This window comes from Spermophilus citellus (genome assembly GCF_964194105.1).
Source record: "Spermophilus citellus genome assembly, chromosome: 15".
In the NCBI taxonomy this organism is placed as follows: Eukaryota; Metazoa; Chordata; class Mammalia; order Rodentia; family Sciuridae; genus Spermophilus; species Spermophilus citellus.
In genome coordinates, this window is record NC_138195.1 from 16,742,477 (window position 1) to 16,763,282 (window position 20,806).

Sequence of the window (20,806 nt, forward strand, 5' to 3'; positions counted from 1 at the left end):
TACCACAATTTTTTATATCTGTTTATAATGTATGTTGACACCCAATTCAAGTCTTCATACATGTACTTTGGATAATGTTGTCCATCACTTTCCACTGCCCTTGCTAATCCCCTGCCCCTTCCCTTTCCCTCCCTCCCCTCTTCCCTATCTAGAATTCATCTAATCCTCCCATCTCCCCCTCCCTACCCCACTATGCCTCTGTATATCTGGGAAAACATCCAACATTTGTTTTTTGGAATTGGCTAACTTTGCTTAGCATTATCTTCTCCAACGCCATCCATTTACCTGCAAATGCCATGATTTTATTCTCTTTTAATGCCGAGTAAAATTCCATTGTGTATATATGCCACATTTTTTTTTATCCACTTATCCACTGAAGGGCGCATCTAGGTTGGCTCCACAGTTTAGATATTGTGAATTGTGCTGCTATAAACATTGATGTGGCTGTGTCCCTGTAGTATGCTGTTTTTAAGTCCTTTGATCTGAAGACAAATTTGGTGGTTGATACCTCAGCTACTTTTGATGAACAGGAACACCACACATGTGACTTTTTTTTTTTTTTTCCCCTGCTTTAGAGATCCTGGATCTTCCTATGTTGCTCAGTTTGTACTTGAACTCTTGGATCCAAGTGATTCTTCAGCTTCAGGCTCCTGAATTTTGCTGATATTATAGGCATGTTCTATCATGCCTAGCTTTACACATGGCTTTTCAGTATGGCTACTTGGGCTTCCTCATGTTATAGCAACTGGGTTCCAGAGAAACAGTGTTGCCTGTTTTTTTTTTTTTTTTTTTGGTGGGGGGCACCTATTTTTTATTTTGTCACAGAGTTTAAGTTGGTTAGGGTCTTGCTATATTGCTAAGGCTGGCCTTGAACTTGCCTGTTGTGACCTAGCTTTAAAAATTGATGTCACTTCCTTTGTAATCAAATCAACCCAACTTCATGTGGGAGGAAGCATAGACCATACTTCTTGGGAGGAGTATCAGAGGCACATTTCAAGAAGAGCATATTGAATGGGAGATATTATTGTAACCCTTTTGAAAAATAGTGTGTACTATTTAAATATGATACAACTGATGAATGGAGTAGGCATGTTGAGTGAAAAAAGTAGGTTACTGAATAATGTCTAAAAGCTGTATGACAGCAATCAAGAACATAAGTTTTGAAGTTAGAGTGCAAGAGGTAACTTTGTTTAAATACATTGTAAAACTATTTGCAAATCATGTAGCCTGTCAAAGCATCTATAAAATTTTTTTGTTTGTTTAAAGGAGATACTGTTGTAAAGTGCATATCAGACTGCTAGATGCTTAGTATAAATATGAATTATATATATGAATAGTATATATAATTATATATGTGTACATGTAATATATATAGATTTATATTATATATGAATATATAATACATATTAATTCTATTTTATAAATATATATGTATAATATTTATGTATATGTATATACATACATACACACACGCACACACACAGTCATGCATTGCATAATGTTTTAGTCAATGATGGATCATATATACCAGGTAGTTCCATAAGATTATAATGAAGCTGTAAAATAACTCTCCCATTGATATTTTAGCTATCACAGTGGCATAGCATAACAAATGTATTTGTGGTAATGCTTACATAAGCAGATCTGTGGTGCTAGTCATAAAACCATAGCAAATGAAATTATGTTGTTTTCATTTTTGGCAGTTCTGGGGATTTAATTTGGGGCTTTGCACATGCTAGGCAAGTGCTCTATCAACTGAGTTACATCCCTAGCCCCTTAACATTATTTATAGTACATCATACTTAATAAATTACCATGTTACTGGCTTATGTATTTACTATTTATTATTATTTTATTATTATTATCTGGTACCAGGATTAAACCCAGGGGTGCTCAACCATGTCCCCAGTCTTTTATTTTTTATTATGAGATAGGGTCTTGCTGAGTTGCTTAGGGCCTTGCTAAGTTGCTGAGGCTAGCTTTGAACTTGGGTTCCTCCTCCCTCTGCCTCCCAAGTTGTGGCACTGTACATGCCTTGTCATTTTTTTAGAGTGTACTCCTACTTAAAAAAAAAAAAATTACTTTGAAAGTTTTTCACATTACTCTGGCAACAGCTATATCTCTTGACTTACCTTTGCCATCTAGGTTTGTGTAGGTGCACTTAGTCATGTTCAGACAAAGATGAAATTGCCTAACGATGCATTTGGTAGAATGTATTCTCCTTGTTAAGTGACATGTTACTTATGTATGAATATATGAAGTCTCTAAGTTTATAAAGGTCTCAAAAGAACATTCTCCACCATCATTCATACATATGATACACAGGCTCAGGAGGGACTAGTGGTTTTATCCACAGTCAAGTATCACACAGCCTGGCTACTGACTTGTCTCATTGATGAAATCTACTAAAATATGAAAAATAAAATCCTTGATAATGGTAATCATAGAATTTTTGATTACACACATACACACGGATGATTGAATCCAGAGGTGGTCTACCACTGAGCTACATCTTCAGTCCTTTTTATTTCAGACCAGTCTGTTATTCATGCTGGTCTCAAACTTGCAATTATCCTGCCTCAGTCTCCTGAGTAGATGGAATTACAGGTGTGCACCACTGTGCCCAGCAGTGGTTACATGTTAAATTAAAAAACCCTCCAAAAACATCATGGTGAATGCATATTGTTCCAGAAGCTTGGGAGGCTGTGGCAGGAGAATCAGGTTCAAAACCAGCCTCAGCAATTTAGTAAGGCCCCAATCAACTTAGTGAGACCCTGCCCCAAATAAAGATGGGGATGTGATTCAGTGGGTAAGCATCCCTAGGTTCAGTCCCTGGTCACAAAACAAAATCAACCAAAACAAACAAAAAAACAAAACCCAGAACAACAAAAACTATTTTCTATTTAGAAAAGAAGAGTTGTAGTATTCATCCAAAATGAGATACGAGAGAATAATAAAAGAAAATTGCCAATATGCCTCATAAACATAGAAGCAAAGATCCTCAGTAGAATATTGGAAATCTAATTTAGCAATATATCTGGGAGTAGGTTCCATGTACTGGTTTGGGGAATAATTTGGGAGAATCAAGTCTGATGTGCAAGATAAAGCATTCAATTTTGGATGTGTTAACGTTAGGCATTCAAGTAGTTCAGTGACAATGCCCTGGTAGGAGACATTACAATGTAGTTGAAAGAAAATGAAGGAGACTACAAAGAATCGGAGACCGATCTCAACAAATTAGTAATGCTTTATTAAATGGAGGAGCACATCTTCAAGAGGAAAATGGTGGTTGGCTGTAACAACCAACGACGTGTTGGTTTAGCACGGCCACATTATGGGAGGAGTTTCTCAGGTGCCTTTAGTGTGCTTACTTTGGGCAGGTATGGGAATTTTGTTGGTAAGGGAAATTACAAAAGTTCAGAGTCCTTAGTTTCCTTTTGCCAAGGGTGTTATAAATTTTCACCTCCTTCAATGGTTGATATTTTAAAGTCACAAGATTAGATTACTAAGGAACTTAAATGCAAACAGAAGATAATAGAACTTTCATTGACACTGTAATGTTAAGAGATTGTTAAAAAATGAGGAAGAAACAGTAAAGGATACTGAGAACAATTAGAAGGTAAGATGAAAACCAGGACACTTTGTTGTCCTTGAATCATAAAGAAGAAAGAAAGGATCAAATATAACTGGTGGACCAAGAAAGATGATAGTTGAACACTAACAGCTGGCTTCTGCAACATCAAGAGCATAGTAACTTTGACTTTGCAATTTTGATAAAATAGTGGATATGAAATTTTAATTAAAGTGGAATTGCCTGGAAGGAATAAATGTCTTGAAGAGTTTTGGTGTAAAGGGTGGAGTAATAGTTGGAGGGACTATAGTGTTTGAGAGTGATTTTTTTTTTAAGGTGGCAGAATTTACAAAATGCACAGGATATGGTGGTGCATACCTGTAATCCCAGTGACTCAGGAGGCTGAGGCAGGAGGGTTACAACTTCAAAGCCAGCCTCAGCAACTTTGTGAGACCCTGTCTCACAAAATTAAATAGGATGGGGACATGGCTTATTGTGGTTAAGCACCCTGTTGTTAAACACCCACCCAAAAAATTTACACAATGCTCATATACTAATGGAAATGATTCACTAAAGAAGAAATATTTCCTTATACTGAAGATAAAGCAATTAAGATTACACACCTGGAAAGCATAAAGAAAAAGAATAGAATAGATTTTCAGACACCTATGGGCTGACATTCAGTGCATACCAACATACATATATAGGGAATACCAAAAGAAAAATGAAGAGAGAATAGGGTAGAAAATATTTGAAGAAATAATAACTGAAAACTTCTGAAATTGGTGAACAATTACACAGAAGGAACTCAATAAACTCCAATTAAAATAGTTACAAAATGTCTCATAAGAAGAAATATCATAGTTAAATGATGCAAATGAGAGACAAGGGAAAATTTAAAAAGAGTGGAAGAAAAGCAACATCGATGGAGTTACAATAAACTTCTTAGAGGCAATGGAGGCAGTATATAGTGGGATGATGAATTCAAAGTCCTGAAAGAAAAGATGACAACAAATGAAGACTGAGAGAAATTATTTTCTCCAGACCTGCCATCAAAAAATGTTCATGAAAGTTCTTCAGGCTGAAAGAGAGTTATACCAGAGATAACCTGAATCCATATAGAACACCAAAAACAGCAGTTAAGATAATTATGTAGATAAGTTTAAAACACAGTATAAATATACATGTGTCTTTTGTTTAAAAGTTAATTATATAAAATAGTAAAAGTGCTTTAATTAACTTCTTACATATAAAAGTGTAATAATTATAAAATAAGGTGAGAACTACATTGGACCAAGAGAATGTCCTCAGACAATAACTCAAATCCAGGGGAAGCAATGAAAAGTTCCAAAAATGGTAAAAATGTAGGTTATATATGAAATATTCCTTTGTGTGTGTGTGTGTGTGTGTGTGTGTGTGTGTGTGTATATATATATATTCTAATATTTATTTAGTTGTCAATGGAACTTTATTTATTTATATGTGGTGCTGAGAATTGAACCCAGTGCCTCATGCATGCTATGAAAGTGCTTTACAACTTAGCTATAAACCAAGCCCTTCTTTGTATATTTTTGTTTTCTCCTCTTGGCTTCTTAAAATTACAAAAGATGGTAGAAAATAATAATTGTAACATCGTTAGAATTATAGCAGAAATGTATATAATACGTATTCTTAGTGCAAAATGACCAAGCAGAGTACAGGCTTCATGGATCAGCAAAGCCTTTATTCAGCATCAAAGTTGTGCATCAGATGGGTACACTTTCTGGTTAGAAAAGTGTATGGCTATGGTTAGAAAAGTGTATGGCTATGGTTACAGGAGAAATCAGGGTTTATGTAAGTTATGATGGGGAGGCTTAGCCCTTGAAGACTTTTAACAGGTTGTGGGTGAAAGGTTGCAAGCATCTGAAATTTGTTTTTACTGGGCACAATTTATATTAGGCAGTATTTTTACTATGCATGAGATGGGTTCAGAGTTCAGAGATCAATGCTCATTCTAACCTTCAGGGGTCTTCGTATTGTCCTGGAAGCAAGATTGATGGACAGTTTACTTTCACTGGGAAAAGATTTGATTAGGGGAAGGGATCTCATTTCACAAGGACTGCCATCTTCAAAGTTTCTGTCTCACCTACCTTCCTCTCAGGCCATACTGTTTCTAGGGTTTTTCATTTTGGTCCTCATTCACTTCACATATGACAATGATACCACCAAGGAGGTGCAGGGAGCTTTATTGAAGAGAAGTTTCTGCATTTTACTTGAATTATGAAAGTAATTAATCTGAAATAGATTATGGCAAGAAGCATATTGTAATCAGTAGAGTATCCACTAGGAAAATAATGAAAAATAAAGTATTAACAAAAGAGCCAGCGGGGTAGCATGTGTCAGCTACTCTGGAGGTTCCACAGAGAGGAGTACTTGATCCCAGGAGTTCAAGACCAGTCTGGGCAACACAGAACAATAAAAATATTAACAAAGGAATTAAAATGATGTGTTGAAAAATATTTACTCAGTACAAGAGAAGATGGTAAAGGATAAACAGCAGATAAAAAAAAAAAAAAGGCAAGGTGCAACCAATATGGAAAGCAGTATGGAGATTCCTTGGAAAACTTGGAATGGAACCACCATTTGACCCAGCTATCTTACTCCTTATTTTATACCCAAAGGACTTAAAAATAGCATACTATAGTAATGCATTCACATCAATGTTTATAGCAGCACAATTCACAATAGCTAAATTGTGGAACCAACCTAGATGGCCTTCCAGTAGATGAATGGATAAAGATACTGTGGTATATACATACAATGGGATATTACTCAGCATTAAAAGAATAAAATCAGGGCATTTGCAGGTAGATGGATGGAGTTGGAGAATATTATGCTAAGTGAAGTAAGCCAGTCTCAAAAAAAAAAAAAACAATAACAAAAAACAAAACAAATGCCAAATGTCTTCTGTGATATGAGAATGGGAAGAATGGAGAAACTTTAGATAGGGCAAAAGGAAGGGATAAAAAGGGAAGGGGCAAGGGGTAGGACAGATGGTGGAATAAGATGGACATCATTACCCAAGTACATGTATGAAGACATGAATGATGTAACTCTACTTTGTGTACAACCAGAGACATGAAAAATTGTGCTCTATATATTACTATGAATTGAAATGCATTCTGCTGTCATATATAACAAAATAAATAAATAAATTTTAAAAAAGATTGATTTTAGAAAGATTGAGTTACCTTAAGAAAAAAAAAGGCAAGACAGGAGTTGGGGTTATAACTCAGTGGTGAAGTGCTTGCCTAGCATGTACAAAGCTTGGGTTTGTTACAGATCTGGGGACTTCTGGAAAACTGAGGCAGCTTAGTCCTTGTCCCAGATGCCAAGTCAATAAGGAGGACATGATTTCGAAAAAAAAAAAACCACAAAAGTTTTATTGCTTTCTAGCAAAAGAGAAACACAGGGGGCTCCTATCCCAGAATCTGTGATTCTGCCATCCTGGAAAACAGAGGGTTTTTAAAGAAGTGATTCATTTCAGGTATTCCCTGTGGAGTAGGGGCTTGTGATTCACTTGATAATTTGTGCCTTAGATCTTCTGGTGCCATCCCTGAAGTCTGAATTACTTGGTTTCTAAATATAGATAATTTTTATCCTAGGATGGGAAAAGGGTAACCCTGCCTCCTTCCCACCCCTGCCAGATTAGGGAGGAAGAGGGTGAGAAGAGGCAAAGGAAACATTTCATTTTAAAATAAGTCCCAGTGGCAGAGCAAGGGCTATTTTCAAAACATGAGGTAAATTACTGTTACAGAAACTTTCCTGTAAATCATTTTCTTTCTTTCTTTCTTTCTTTCTTTCTTTCTTTCTTTCTTTCTTTCTTTCTTTCTTTCTTTCTTTCTTTCTTTCTTTCTTTCTTTCTCTTTCTCTCTCTCTCTCTCTCTCTTTCCCTCCCTCCCTCCCTTCCTTCCTTCCTTCCTTCCTTCCTTCCTTCCTTCCTTCCTTCCTTCCTTCCTTCCTTCCTTCCTTCCTTCCTTTTCTTTCGTCGTGAACCCAGGGCCTTTTTCACGTAAGGCAGGTGCTCTACCAACTGAGCTATATCCCTAGCTCTAATTCATTTTTCCTCACTACAGTATTAAGAATCATACCAAACTGAAAAGATGTGAATGAGTATCTTAAAAAAAATTAAAGGAAGACTATATGCCCTTATTGCTATTCAGATTCCTTTGGAATAAGCAGAATTGCAATGGATACTAATAGATATGGAAAATGACAAATCCCAAAATAATATGGTGTGGGAAGAAGGAATGTAGAGAAAAGCAGCACATTTATAGCATTGATACTTTCCCAGTGACAGAACAATCCCTAGAAAAGAAGCCAAAGCATTGATCCTTCCCCAAATAAATCTTTTCCCAATGACAGTACAATGGGATGCTGAAGGGACAGAGACAAACACTGAATGTTGACCCTAGACCCTCCACTCTTTCTCCAAGTAAAAATATTGTCCAGTAAAAACAAATTTTCAAGGATGGGTTGTGGCTCAGTGGCTAGCATGTGTGAGGCACTGGGTTTGATTCTCATCACCACATATAAACAAACAAATAAAATCCATCAATAACTAATAAAAATATTTAAAAAACAATAAAAACAAATAAAACAACGCCAAAGTTCTCACAAACCTATTTCCTATTTCCTGAGTGCCCAAAACTGACCACTAACCCTAGACTCCTCTCCATCTTGCTCAATAAGATAGACTCCAAATTCCTAAGTGCCCCCAAATGACAGCTCATTAATTAGGTCACCTCTCAGTATACCTATATAAGCTCAGTTCTCTACTTTGTTCAGGAGAGTGGGTTTCTACCAGAAGAGTGGGGCCATTTCCGTGGATATAATTCTGTTCCTGAATAAAAATCTGTGAAGTTTGTATCTGACTGGGTATTTTTGTGCTAATAGATACAGTGGAATTTTTTTTTTCTGATCATTGCTAGTGTCTGCTGTATGAGAAAGCCAGACTTATATTTTTTTGCTGTTTGCAGTGTTGGGGGTTGAACCCAGGACCTCATAGATGCTATGCAAGCACTGTAACATTGAGCTACAACCCTAACCCACAGACTTAAAGTATTTTGACAACAAAAATTGAACATTCTGTTCTGGGGCTGGGGGCCTGCCAGTTTGCGCTGGGGCAGCCACTACAGTCCTTGGATGCCAGTTCTTGTGAATATGCTGGAAAGACTTCAAGTGAAACAAGAGTAGTAAGCAAAAATTTAGTAGAGTAAGAAGCAAGGATAACGTACAGCATAGAAACTGTATTGACCACCTCCAAGAGAGGATGGTGTGTGTGTTTTTTCCCTGCTTTTTGGTACCATTACAGAACTGGGGCCTTCTGAGAAATTGAGGAAATGTGAAAACCTCCACCCCCTTCAAACCCTGATTCTTGCCTTCAAGTCAGAAAGATTTCAGACACATCACTCAGAGTAATAGAAATGGGTTCATTGAAAGGAAAACGGTGAGGGGACATTCATTCTCAAGGGAGAGAGTGGATCCTCTCAGAGAGATAGAGGGGCAGTGTGCCTCTCCTACCCTCCAGTTTTATTGGGGATCCCAGAGAAGTTTCCATAGAGTCCTGCCCAGGTCTGCCTCTTGACTTTTGACTGATAGCAAGATAACATTAGACTTTCAAATACCCAGTGCCATGACAATTCTAGGTCACGCTGGCCCAGGCTGACAGGTTCTAATTGGATTCTTAACCAGTTTCAAGATCTGGTCTGTGAAAAGGCATACAAAAGTTTCCCCCCTTTAGGGTAACTTGTGTTTCTCTTTTTGACATTATTTTATGCCTGCATTTCTCCTGAAGATAACAGTTCCTGAGTAATGTTACATAACCTGTCCACTTAAGTCAGCCAGTACAGCAGGTAAATTGCTTCTTGGACAAGAAAGCATGTGGGGGTAATCAAAGGGGGAATATTTTATAGAACCATTCTCTTAATCTCATGTTCCCACCATTCACATCTATCTGTTCCCTAAGAGTTCTAGGGATTGAACCCAGGGGTGCTTAACTACTGAGCCCCATCCCCAGCCCTTTTTATTTTTTGAGGCAGGATCTCACTAAGTTGCTTAGTGCAACTAAGTTATTGTGGCTGGCTTTGAACTTCTAATTCTCCTGCCTTAGTCTCCTGAGCCACTGAGATTACAGGCATGCACCACCATCCCAGGCCTGTAAGCATTTTCATTAGAAAAGAAAAAAAGGTTTCAAATCAGTACATAACCTTCCACTCTAAGAAACTAGGAAAAGAGCAAATTAAATCCAAAGCAAGCAGAAGAAAGAAAATAAATATTAGGATGTAAATCATTGAAATAGAAAAAAGAAAAACAACAGAAAAAAAATCAATAAAACCAAAACTTGTTTCTTTGAAGAAATCAACAAAACCCACAAAACTTTTCAGAAATACAATTTAAAAGATCTAAGTAAAATAGTCATTCCACATTGATGGTCTTGAAGCTCAATATTTTAAGATTAGGAAACTTTCTGAAATAATCAATAGATCCAATTCAATACCTATCACATTTCCAGTAGGCCTGTTTTATACAACTGATGAACTGGTTCTAAAATTTATACAGAAAAGCTAAGAATCAAGAATAATAAAAATAGCCAGGTGTGGGGGAACACACCTGAAATCCTACTGATTTGGGAGGTTGAAACAGGAGGATTGCAAATTCAAAAAGAATAGTAAATCTTGAAAAAGAAGAACTAAGAGACTTATGCTTCCTGAATTCAGAGCTTTACTACAAAGCTGCATTATTCAAGACAGTGTGACCCTGGCAGACATGTAGACCAATCAAACAGAACTGAGATTCCAGAAATAAACCCTTACTTTTTTGGTCAGTAGCTATTTGACAAACGTTCCATGGCAATTCAATGGGGCTGGGATAGATAGTCTTTTCCATAAATGATGCTGGAATAATTGAATATCCACACCACATGCATAAAAGATGAGTTTTGGGGATTGAACCCAGGAGCACTTTATTACACCCCCAGCCCTTTTCTTTCTTTCTTTTATCTTTTCTTTCCCTCCCTCCCTCCCTCCCTCCCTCCCTTCCTCCCTCCCTTTTCTTTTCTTTTCTTTTCTTTTCTTTTCTTTCTTTCTTTTTTTTTTTAATTTGAGACAAGTTCTAAATTGCTAAGGCAATTCTGCCTCAGCCTCTGGAGTCCATAGGATTACAGGCAGGTGCCACCCTGCTTGGCTCAATAAATCTATTTTAGAAAAATGACAGAGGTATAAGAGTTGAGGGTGTTTATAAATGCATGGTTAAAATGAGCTTAAAATGTAATTTAAGGGCAGGGGTTGTGGCTCAGTTGTAGTGCACTCACCTAGCATGTGTGAGGCACTGGGTTTGATCCTCAGCACCACAAACTTAAAATAAAGTTATTTTGTCCATCTACAACTAAAAACTTTTAAAAAAATGTAATTTAAGCTGCTAAGGAAAAGATAAATTTCCTTACCTTTTGAAATAGTGGGATAAATGAATTATATGAGAGAGCAGGCAAATTATTGGAGTTAACTTACTAGAGGGAGTTAGATGCAAAGATTAGAATTGATAATCAGAAAATGGGATGATTAAAATTGAGATACTGTTGAACTGATAATGAAAAACTTAAACCCAGGCATGGTGGTGGGTGTCTGAAGTTCCAGCTACTTAGGAGATTGAGGTGGGAGGATCACTTGAGTCCAGGAGTTCCAGCCTAGACAACATAGCTAGAATTTCAGAGGGGGGGCGGAGGGAGAGAGCGCACACAAAGAAAAGAAAAATAAACTTAAAAATATGATTATGAATGGAGGCAATTGGTTTTGGCAGTATGGAGAGGAAAATCATTGGAAGTAAGGAGGAAAAGTGATGAAGGGATCATTCATAAGTATCTCAACAGTTGTGAGTAGAGCTGAGTGAGTGACAATGATATAGGAACTAAAATCTTCAAAGACTGACCCAGGGGGTAGTAGATGACTGCTAGAAAGAGGAGACATTTATACAAGAGTGTTACAACAGGAGATTCAAAGTTGGAATTAAGAGACAAGGACAGAAAGAATCAGGTAGGGAAAAAAAATGAATGAATAAAGTGGACTGAGAACAGATAATGGTTAGGATTATATGTTTATAGAGTCAAAAACCCAAGAAACAGTGCTGGGGATTTAGTTCAGTTGGTAGAGCGCTTGCCTAGCATGCACAAGGCCCTGGCTTCAATCCCCAGCACCATTAAAAAAAAAAAAAACAAAAACCCAATATCCTGAGTGGTTATGGTAATGGTCAAACATGTTCGATTACATCTGTAGTATGTGATGTATTTGATGTATTGTCATAGTAGCAATCTAGGAAGAAGTCAAAGCTAGTCAGCCTACTTTTCTGAGAACATAAAAGAAGATTGTGTAATTTATAAACAAATTTATTTTCTGGAGTCTGGGAAGTTCCAAGATTAAGGTGCTGGCATCTGGTGGGGGCCTTCCTGCTGCATTTTATGACATGATGTGGCAGGAGGTTCCCCATGGAAAGAGAACAAGCATGCTAGCTCAGGTCTCTTTTTCTCTTCCTTGTCTCATAAAGCCACTAATCCCATCATGGAGGCCCCAACTTCATGATCTCATCTAACCCTCTTTAAAAATCTATAAATATATGGAGATTAAGTTTCCAACACATGAAATTTGGTACATATAGGAATACATTTGAACCATGGCATTATACAAACTGGAAAGGAAGCAGAATTGTGGAATGATTTACTTTTAATTAAAGGCTCTCTAGAAGTAAAGTGGGATTCAGAACTGCAGAAATAAAAGTCTTAATAACAGCTGGACTGTACACATTTCATTCTGTTACTGTGTTCCTGATCCTATGGCAGTGACATCATAATGACCAAGAATGCAAGTGAAGAAAAGTAATAACCAGTGACAGGGCCACAGACACTCTGGTTTTCGCTGTCTTGGTGGGTGGTCTGGTAAAAGAGTTTGGGAGAGGCTTGTGCTGATGATCAAAGGGAAGATTGAAGTGTTAACATTTGAGTTATGTCGGACTTTTTGGTGTCATGGCTGATCTGTGCTCTTCCCTTAGACTTGAAGTCAAAATTAGGCCAGAAATCTTGTATTTATTTATTCACATTGACTATTTTTAAAAGTCTCTCTCTTTTTTTGATAGTTGTAGATGAACAGCATGTCTTTGTTTATTTTTTATGTGGTGCTAAGGATCAAACCCAGTACCTCACAAATGCTAAGCAAATGCCCTGCCACTGAGATACACCCCAGCCGCTCACATTGACTTTTTATTATCTATGGTGGCATTGAATCTTGAATGGAAAATTCAGCAATCAGGAATTGGGCATGGAAAAGGCGGATGTACTCTCTTGATGCTCTTTGTAAAGGGTAGGACATTCCAGGTTTCCTGATGATTTTAGATTTTTCTTTATGTTCTTTTGTCTTAAAAGGAGTTTTGGGTTGGACACAATATCTTTATTTATTTTTATGTGGTGCCTCGCACATGCCAGGCCAGTGGGCTACCACTTGAGCCACATCCCCAACCCCTTGAGTTTTGGGTTGTTTGACTCCCCAAACTAGAGAATCTAATCATTTTGGGAGTCAAATTATGTGTACTTGTTAAAACAGATTGCTGTCCCTTTTTTTTTCTGCCTCCCTGCATTTTCTGGTGCAATAGGTCTATCTGTGCCTGATAATTGGCATTTCTAACAAGTTTCCAGGTGATGCTGATGCCCTTGAACTGTAGTTGGAGTACCACTAGGTTACAACTACATGAATTTCTTCAGAGTAATGTTTTTGATACTGTGGTAGACACATGGTAAGTGTAATGGGTTCACTTGTGTTCTTCAAAAAGTCCTATCTCCCAATACTTCAGAATGTTATCTATTTGTTAATAGTCTTTGCAGATTTAAGTAGTTAAAATGAGGCCAGAGTGGAATAGGATGGGCCCATAATCCAATATGACTGGTGTCCATATAAAAAAAAGACAGACAGAGGCACAGGCAGAGGGAGAACACCATGTGACTACATATGCAGAAAGAAAATGAAGTCTTGCAGCTGGTCAAGGATCACCAAAGATTTCCAGCAATCCAACCAAAGTTAAGAAGAGGCACGGAGGGGCTGGGGATGTGGCTCAAGTGGTAGCGCGCTCGCCTTGCATGCGTGCGGCCCGGGTTCGATCCTCAGCACCACATACCAACAAAGATGTTGTGTCCGCCGAGTACTAAAAAACAAATATTAAAAATTCTCTCTCTCTCTCTCCTCTCTCACTGTCTCTTTAAAAAAAAAAAAAAAAAAAAAAAAAAAAAAAAAAAAAGAGGCATGGAAGGATTCTGCCCAACAAGCTTCAGATGGTGCATGACCTTGAAGACATCCTGGATTTTGGATTCCTAGCCTCCATAACTGTCAGATGATAGGTTTTTGTTGTTTTTAAGGTGCCTAGTTTGTAATGCTTTGTTCTAGAAGCCCTTGAAAATGATTACACTAAAGTTACTCCCAATCTGTCATGCCCTTGTATAATCCTGAGTACGGGTAGAACCAACATTTCAAACTGACAGGGAATAGCAAATATGATTGAATGTCACTGCTATGATTAAGCTGTGTCACATAAGACTATTCTTAGCAGACTGGAAAGAGAAATTTTTTTCTGTTGGACTTAAAGAAGCAAACTGCCATGTGGTAGCTGAGAACATGAGATGGCCCTAGGACAAACTTCAGCCAGTAAGATTGAGGGAGCCTCAATCCTATTACCACTAAGAAATGCATTCTGCTACTACATGAATGGGCTTATTGATTAGAGGGGACATTCTCTAGTCAATGGTGTGGATATGACACTGTGGGTTGACACTGTGGGATCTCTTATGCAGTATCGATCAGATCTCAGCCAAGGCTATAGTAATCTGATGATTCTTCTGGGCTGAACATCTGCAGTAACTCATTCCTGTGGCTGGGAGTTGATGCTGGCTATCTATTGGGAGCTCAGCTCACTTAATATGCACTTTGTGTACTATAGTGGTTTTTGAACCGTTCTTATAAGGTGGCTGATCCCCAAGAGCAAGTGTCCCAAGAGAACCCAGCAATTGTTTCAAAACTTTTAAGGGCTTTTCAGACCTGTCTTTGGAAGTGATATAGCATCACTTGTTGTTTCTATTGTTTGAAGCAGTCACCAGCCAATCCAGATAAAAGGAAGGTGATATTTACCCCATCTCTTCATGAATTAGTGTCAAAGAACCTGTGGGCAATATTTATATTTAAGAACTGATTCATTGTTATGGATATATATTTTACATATAATAAAATGCATAGTTCTCAAGTGTTGGTTTCAATGAATTTTAACAATTATACTCTTCCATATACCACCTGAAGTAAGGTATAGAACACTTTAAAAAATTCTTGTGTCTGTTCTAAATCATTCCCATTTTTTCATGTGAAGATATATAAATGGAATTATACACTATATCTGCATGTATGTGTATTTAGGTTTTTTCACTCAACATTGGACTGAAATTCAGTCATAAGTTGCCAATATCAGATTTTTTATTGCTATTGTTTTATTGTATGTATATTAAACAGTTTGTTCATTCCCCACCTGTTGTTGGACATTTGTGTAATTTCCAGTGTGTGATTATCATAAATGAGGATATTATCACAATCTTGCATACATCTTCAAGTTTTATCAGAATGTCTCTGGGAGTACTACTCTTTTAAAATAATCAAATCCATAATGCCCTTTGATTTCATTTACTTCTCTAGATCATAAAGATTTGCTATCATGAAATTTTGGCATTTGGAAGTCTAAATTCCTCACAAAACCAACTTCTCTACAACCTTCTTCAAATCTCATACACTAGAGGGAAAAAAATAAAGAACAAATTATCTTTCCAAATTTATTTTCTGTGTGTAGAAGGAAAAGGATAGTATTGTTAGAAGAGTGGGATGTCATAACTGACTATAAATTGAAAGTCTAGGCTTAGTAATAAGGACACTTATGTCCTTTCTAGGTGATCCTAACCCTAATATGTTGCTACTGTTGCCAAAGTGGCAGGGAGGGTCATTATGTTTTTCAGTTCATGATTCTTCAAAAGAGCACAGTTGTACTTGTCAGCTCTTTAGGTACAGGCAAATTATTACTGTTAGAAGTGGAGGACTGAAGGAAATCTTAACGTACAAACTCCAAACCTTTGTAGTCTTGGAAAGGAAACTTCTTTTGTAAGAAAAGGCTAAGGCTTCTGCTATGGACAGAGTGGTTTTTTAGAATAGGTTATTGGGGTAATGATTCATTATCCAGGTAATGAAATGTTCAAAGAGAATTCTTAATTAAATTTGCCCCTTGTGTTCCACCTACTGGTCTTGAATGCAAAACAATTATTAATTTGAATATGTAGAGAAGAAAATGACCTTGGGGTTGATTAGGGGCTGATATTTTTAAAGGCTGATGGTGTCAAATACAAATTTAAAATCTGTATCTACTATACTCAATCTCTAGTATGACTTTAGATTAATGAGGGTACCCTGGGAAATTAAGTCAAAATATGAAAAATACATGACAAATTATGAAAAATACATGATAATGATAAACAAGACATTTATTTTTCATACTCATCTGAGGATAAGGAAAAAAGTTTGTTTGCCCTACTGGTCTTCCTAGAATATTCTCCATTCATTCCATAGAACTGGATATGCAGCTCAATAACAGAGGGTTTTGTATCCTTAATTCAGAAATAAAACTTCCTTTGAATAGAATGGTCAAAGGGTGAGCCTTTGTGAGCAGCTTCTCTGGTGCACAGCCAGACTTCCTCTCTGAGTGAAGCTTTTTCCACATTGACCACACAGATAGGGTGTCTCTCCTGTGTGGATTTTGCCATGCAGAATACAATTCCCCCTGGTGTGGAAACTCTTCCTGCACTGGGTACAGGCATAGGGTTTTAGACCTGTGTGGACTCTAATGTGAACAATTAAGCTTCCTTTCTGACTGAAAGCTTTTCCACACTGATCACATCTATAGGGCTTCTCACCACTGTGAACTCTTCGGTGAACAGCAAGGTTACTTTGATTCCTGAAGCTTCTTTGACAAATGGCACACTCATAGGGTTTCTGTCCAGTGTGGAGTCTCTCATGGACGGCCAGACTACCACGCTGACTAAAGCTTTTCCCACACTCCTTGCACTGATAAGGCTTCTCTCCCGTGTGTATTCGCTGATGTGTAACAAGATTGCCTTTGGCCCTGAAGCTTTTTCCACAATGGGTACACTCAAAGGGCTTCTGACCAGTGTGAATTCTCTCATGTAATGTTAGACTACCTTTTTGCCTGAAGGACTTTCCACATTCTTGGCACTCATAGACCTTCTGTCTCACTCCAGGTGAATCTTCTGGTAGTGTCTTAGAATCTGGGGATTTTTGTTCCAGCTTCTCTCTTCTGAAAGAATTCTGGAAATCCCAGCTTGAGGATCCTGTGGCCTCAGAGTGATCATATTTGTGGTGAGCTTCTGTCATCACATCTGATAAAATGAGAGGGAAGTCATGTAAGAGGTACCAATATGCTGAGTGAGAAGAATATGGAAAATAGAAACACAATCGTTTGAGTGCTTATTAAGTGCCAGGCATTAGACTATGAACTTTGCATAGATAATTTAATCCTGGAATAATTTAATCCTATGGGATTGCTACAGATCAGGAAAAGAGAGCATAGGGAGGTTGTCAAGACCATGTAGCTAAATAAGTTAGAGGTGGGTTTCAAACACTGGAATACTCCACAGCTGTGTATTGCCTCTACATTTAATTTAGTCTTCTGAATAATCTTGTGAGGTAGACAAAATTACCTCTATTTTGTAGGTAAGAAAATAGGCTCTGAAAATCAAGGAAAACATACAGGATCACACAAGAGCCCTGTACTCAAGCTTTATCTGATTCCTAAACAGGTGTGGTTCCAGGATGTAAAGGGTCTAAAGCTTTAAAACTTTAGAGGTACCCCTTTAAAAAAAAGTACAAAATTGGGCAAAGGGTCCTGAAGAGACCAATGCATGCAAGGGCTCCGGACACACAAGCTGTATTAGTTCCATGAAAAGTCAACCCAATTCCACCCTATTCCTTAAGTTTGCTCTTAAGAGTGGAGTAAGCGCTATGACCTTAGAAAATATGTAGCACAATCCTAGATTTTATACATCTATTGTCTTTAATACCTGCAACTGTACAAGTCAGAGCTCATTGTTCCATTTTACAGATGAAGGCCTGGAGCTTAAGGAAGTTAAGTAACTTATCTGATATTAAAATATAGCCAGGAAATTATAGAATCTAACAAACTCCTTCCTTTAAAATCTATACTATTTTTAGTTTATTTAAGCTATGGTGGAACTAAAATAAATTTTGGTTTGGAAGTTATTCTCAAACTTCATATGTAGGTATCAATAGTATTTTCCAATACTGTCCTGTATCTGAGCCTCTTATGTGCTTTAAATATGGATCCATTCATCACTGTTTTTTTTTCCCCTATGGAAAATTTCTCCTTATTTCCTGCTTTATTCTTATCCAGTGATAGTGCTGACAGTTAAAGGTGCTCACTCATTCTGATATTACTTTGAGTCTACCTCCATGTCTAGACTGTTCTCTTGCTCTGTTCTGACTATTTCTACGCATGTGAGGGCTAGTATAGCCCTCTAGCTTGCAGGCTTTTTCTGAAGCCCTAGGAACAGTGAGCTCCATCAAAGGAACGTCTCCTCTGCTTCCTCAGACTGAAGACCAGTGCTGAGGACATGGACTCTGAGTATCTGTGTGCAGAAGACATCCCAGCCACCAGCGGACTCACTCACTGAAAAATGCTACATTCTGGGCATATCTTCCATGACAGTCCAGCAGGGTAGCTGTTGGAAATCCAAACATGTCCACTCCTGCTCTATAATCTTAATCACCACCTCTTCATATAATTCTTCCATGGGCTGTTCCTGAGCACCTAAGGAGGAAAAAACAAAAACAAAACAACAAACGGAAAAAGGCAGAATTTTTAAGTGTGAAGGATAAACAGGAACTGAGTAGAAAAAGGACATTTTGATTGCTCGATATAACCATAATCATATATAAAGTCACTGTAAAATGCGCTCAAAGACAAAAGGACCACACAGACATGAGTCTAGAAGGAAATAGGAGGCAGGAAAGCAAAGAACACAAATATATATATATATATTTTCTCCCCATTTAATGGTCACTCCTGTTTGTATTTTGATTTTGGCATGAGAATGGGATCTTCCATTTCCTAACTGCTGCCTGCTATTTTCTAAGCCCCAAAGAATTCAGAATCCTAAAAAAAAAAAAAAAAAAAACAACAAAAAAAAAACATTTCAGCTTTCATAACTGGCTCCTGTCCAGTTTCTCTTAGATTATAAGAACCAAATAAGGGATTTCATGTTACCTTTGAACAATTCTTAGGAAGTTCTAGACCCAGGCCCACCCCTCTCCTGCTCTACTTTTTCCCTTTTGGAATATTCCTTCTAACTTCAGGACTCTAATTTCTGAACTGTTATACTTTATTTATGTAATGGTTTAATGTATAATCTTTGTTTCTCTCTAATATGTCCTATCAAAATGCTGGACTCCTGATTTAAGGAATTAGTATTACGATACTACAGTTCTTTGTCTTGTTAACCTGAGCATTCTTGATAACTGCATATTTAGCTATATGTTGTGATGACTAGGAACTCTTACTTGGAGGATGCACTTCCAACTTTGTCAAAGTGCTAGCAAATTCACTTGAGAGTTCAAGGTATTACTGATCAACAATTGCACATCCACCAAGAGTCACTGGAAAACTACATGGTACCTGCTGCATGGGGATGGACTCTTGTTATTGAGGACTCCAGAAAATAGGCTTTAGTCAGATCAAGTGGGTAGAACCTACAACTCTCCATCTCCACGTCCTGTGAGGTCTTAAACAAATAACAATTCAGTTGTGTCTCCAGAACCTTCTTGGTTAATAAGGGGATAACTGTCATTGTCCCCTCTCTGAAGAATCAAATTCTGGAAGAAACTGGTTTTATAACAGAATACACTGCTTTTCCTATCAGAAATGCATAGAATCCTTTGAAAAAAGCTCAGAATTAGGTCCCTAGAAACTGGGACTTTTGCCTTCGCTTCCTCAGTGTTTGACCTGGGCAAATAACCAATCTGCTCTGACTCTATTACCTCATTTACTGAATAGATTAATATCTTTCTTATCAAGTAGCTCCTGGGAGAACAGAAGAGCTAAATGTGAGATCTCTAACTGGGTCTACAGATTTAAGGCCTAAGATCTAGAGTTCTCATCTGGGGGGCCTCTTGGGGTAGAGTTCCAGAATTAGTAGCGTGTGTGTGTGTGTGTGTGTGTGTGTGTGTACGCGCGCGCGCGCACACACACACACCCAACTCCAGTTTATCTTTTCCCTATTTTCCACCCAGAAGGGTCTCCTCACCTCCCTAGGGGCCCGTGTCTTCTTCGGGTCCCTCTATGGAACCCTCACGGCGGGTGTGCACCTGCCTGTGTCCCTTCCCTCTGCAGAATGCTGTGCCTTCGCCAACGCCTAGCCCTGCCGACACCGCGGTCCTAGGGGCCCAGCTACGCGCTGCAGACCCTCCCCGCCTGCCGCAGGCCCCCAGGCCCGCCCCGCGTCCTGGACTCAGCCTCCTGCTTCCAGCCCAGTGGACGCTTCTCTGTGGGCCGTGGGCCGCTACCCTCAGGGCCCGGCCTGCTTATGGAGGGCCCAGGGGCGGCGGCCTGACAGCGCGGCCCCGCCTCGCCCGGGCGCATGGACCCGACCGCGGCCTCACTCACCGCAGCGGCGCGCGCCAGCAGATAGACAAAGGCCGGCGCTAAGCCCGCTTCAGCCGCGCCGCGCGGCGGCCGGACCACAGCTCCCAGGAGCCCGCGCGCGGCCCGGGGCACTGTGGGAAGCGTAGTCTGCGGCGCGCGAGACCTGAGGTGGGAGCGGCGTGGGGTGAAAGTGCGCCCCGGGGTGAGCGCGGCGTGGGAACCCCCCGAGGCTAGGAAGCCGGCACAGAGTTGGCAGGGTTTCGAGAGAGGAAAAGTCCTGGGACAAAGCAGGCGATTAAGCCTCTGGTTCTCAGAAGTTATATGTTGAGTCACTGCGTGGGCCAAGATTTAAGTGTTCTGTCATTGGGTGTCTGAAACCCGAGTAGCGTTTAAAATGTAGAAGAATTTGGGACACAGTTCCGATCCATTTAATAAGAATTCTTACTAGGAATAAAGGGTGAG

General features: G+C 38.7%; 1 protein-coding gene and 1 long non-coding RNA gene across 4 annotated transcripts; one reads left to right on the top strand and one right to left on the bottom strand.

Moving 5' to 3' along the window:
- Window positions 1–10,713: 10,713 nt before the first annotated feature.
- LOC308634544 lies at window positions 10,714–16,719 on the top strand. Its single transcript, XR_014019024.1, has 2 exons — window positions 10,714–13,678; window positions 13,889–16,719. It is a non-coding gene; the product is annotated as an uncharacterized lncRNA (long non-coding RNA).
- Window positions 16,137–20,500, bottom strand: ZNF32 (zinc finger protein 32). 3 transcript variants are annotated; one of them, XM_081268401.1, is made up of 3 exons: window positions 20,366–20,500; window positions 18,375–18,514; window positions 16,137–17,066 (listed from the first exon to the last, which is right to left on the bottom strand). In XM_081268401.1, exons 2-3 carry the CDS (start codon window positions 18,442–18,444, stop codon window positions 16,315–16,317), a joined length of 822 nt encoding a protein of 273 aa, XP_081124527.1. In that variant the 5' UTR covers window positions 18,445–18,514; window positions 20,366–20,500; the 3' UTR covers window positions 16,137–16,314. The 3 variants fall into 3 exon arrangements, with proteins under 3 accessions (XP_081124527.1, XP_081124529.1, XP_081124528.1); XM_081268403.1 differs by lacking the exon at window positions 20,366–20,500 and adding an exon at window positions 20,072–20,359; XM_081268402.1 differs by lacking the exon at window positions 20,366–20,500 and adding an exon at window positions 20,007–20,359.
- Window positions 20,501–20,806: the final 306 nt, after the last annotated feature.

Coding starts and splice junctions, on each gene's coding strand:
- ZNF32 (XM_081268401.1), bottom strand. CDS start 18,444: ATGTTTGGATTTCCAACAGCTACCCTGCTGGACTGTCATGGAAGATAT. Junction 17,067..18,374: donor CCAGAATGTAGCATTTTTCA/GTGAGTGAGTCC, acceptor TCATTTTATCAG/ATGTGATGACAGAAGCTCAC.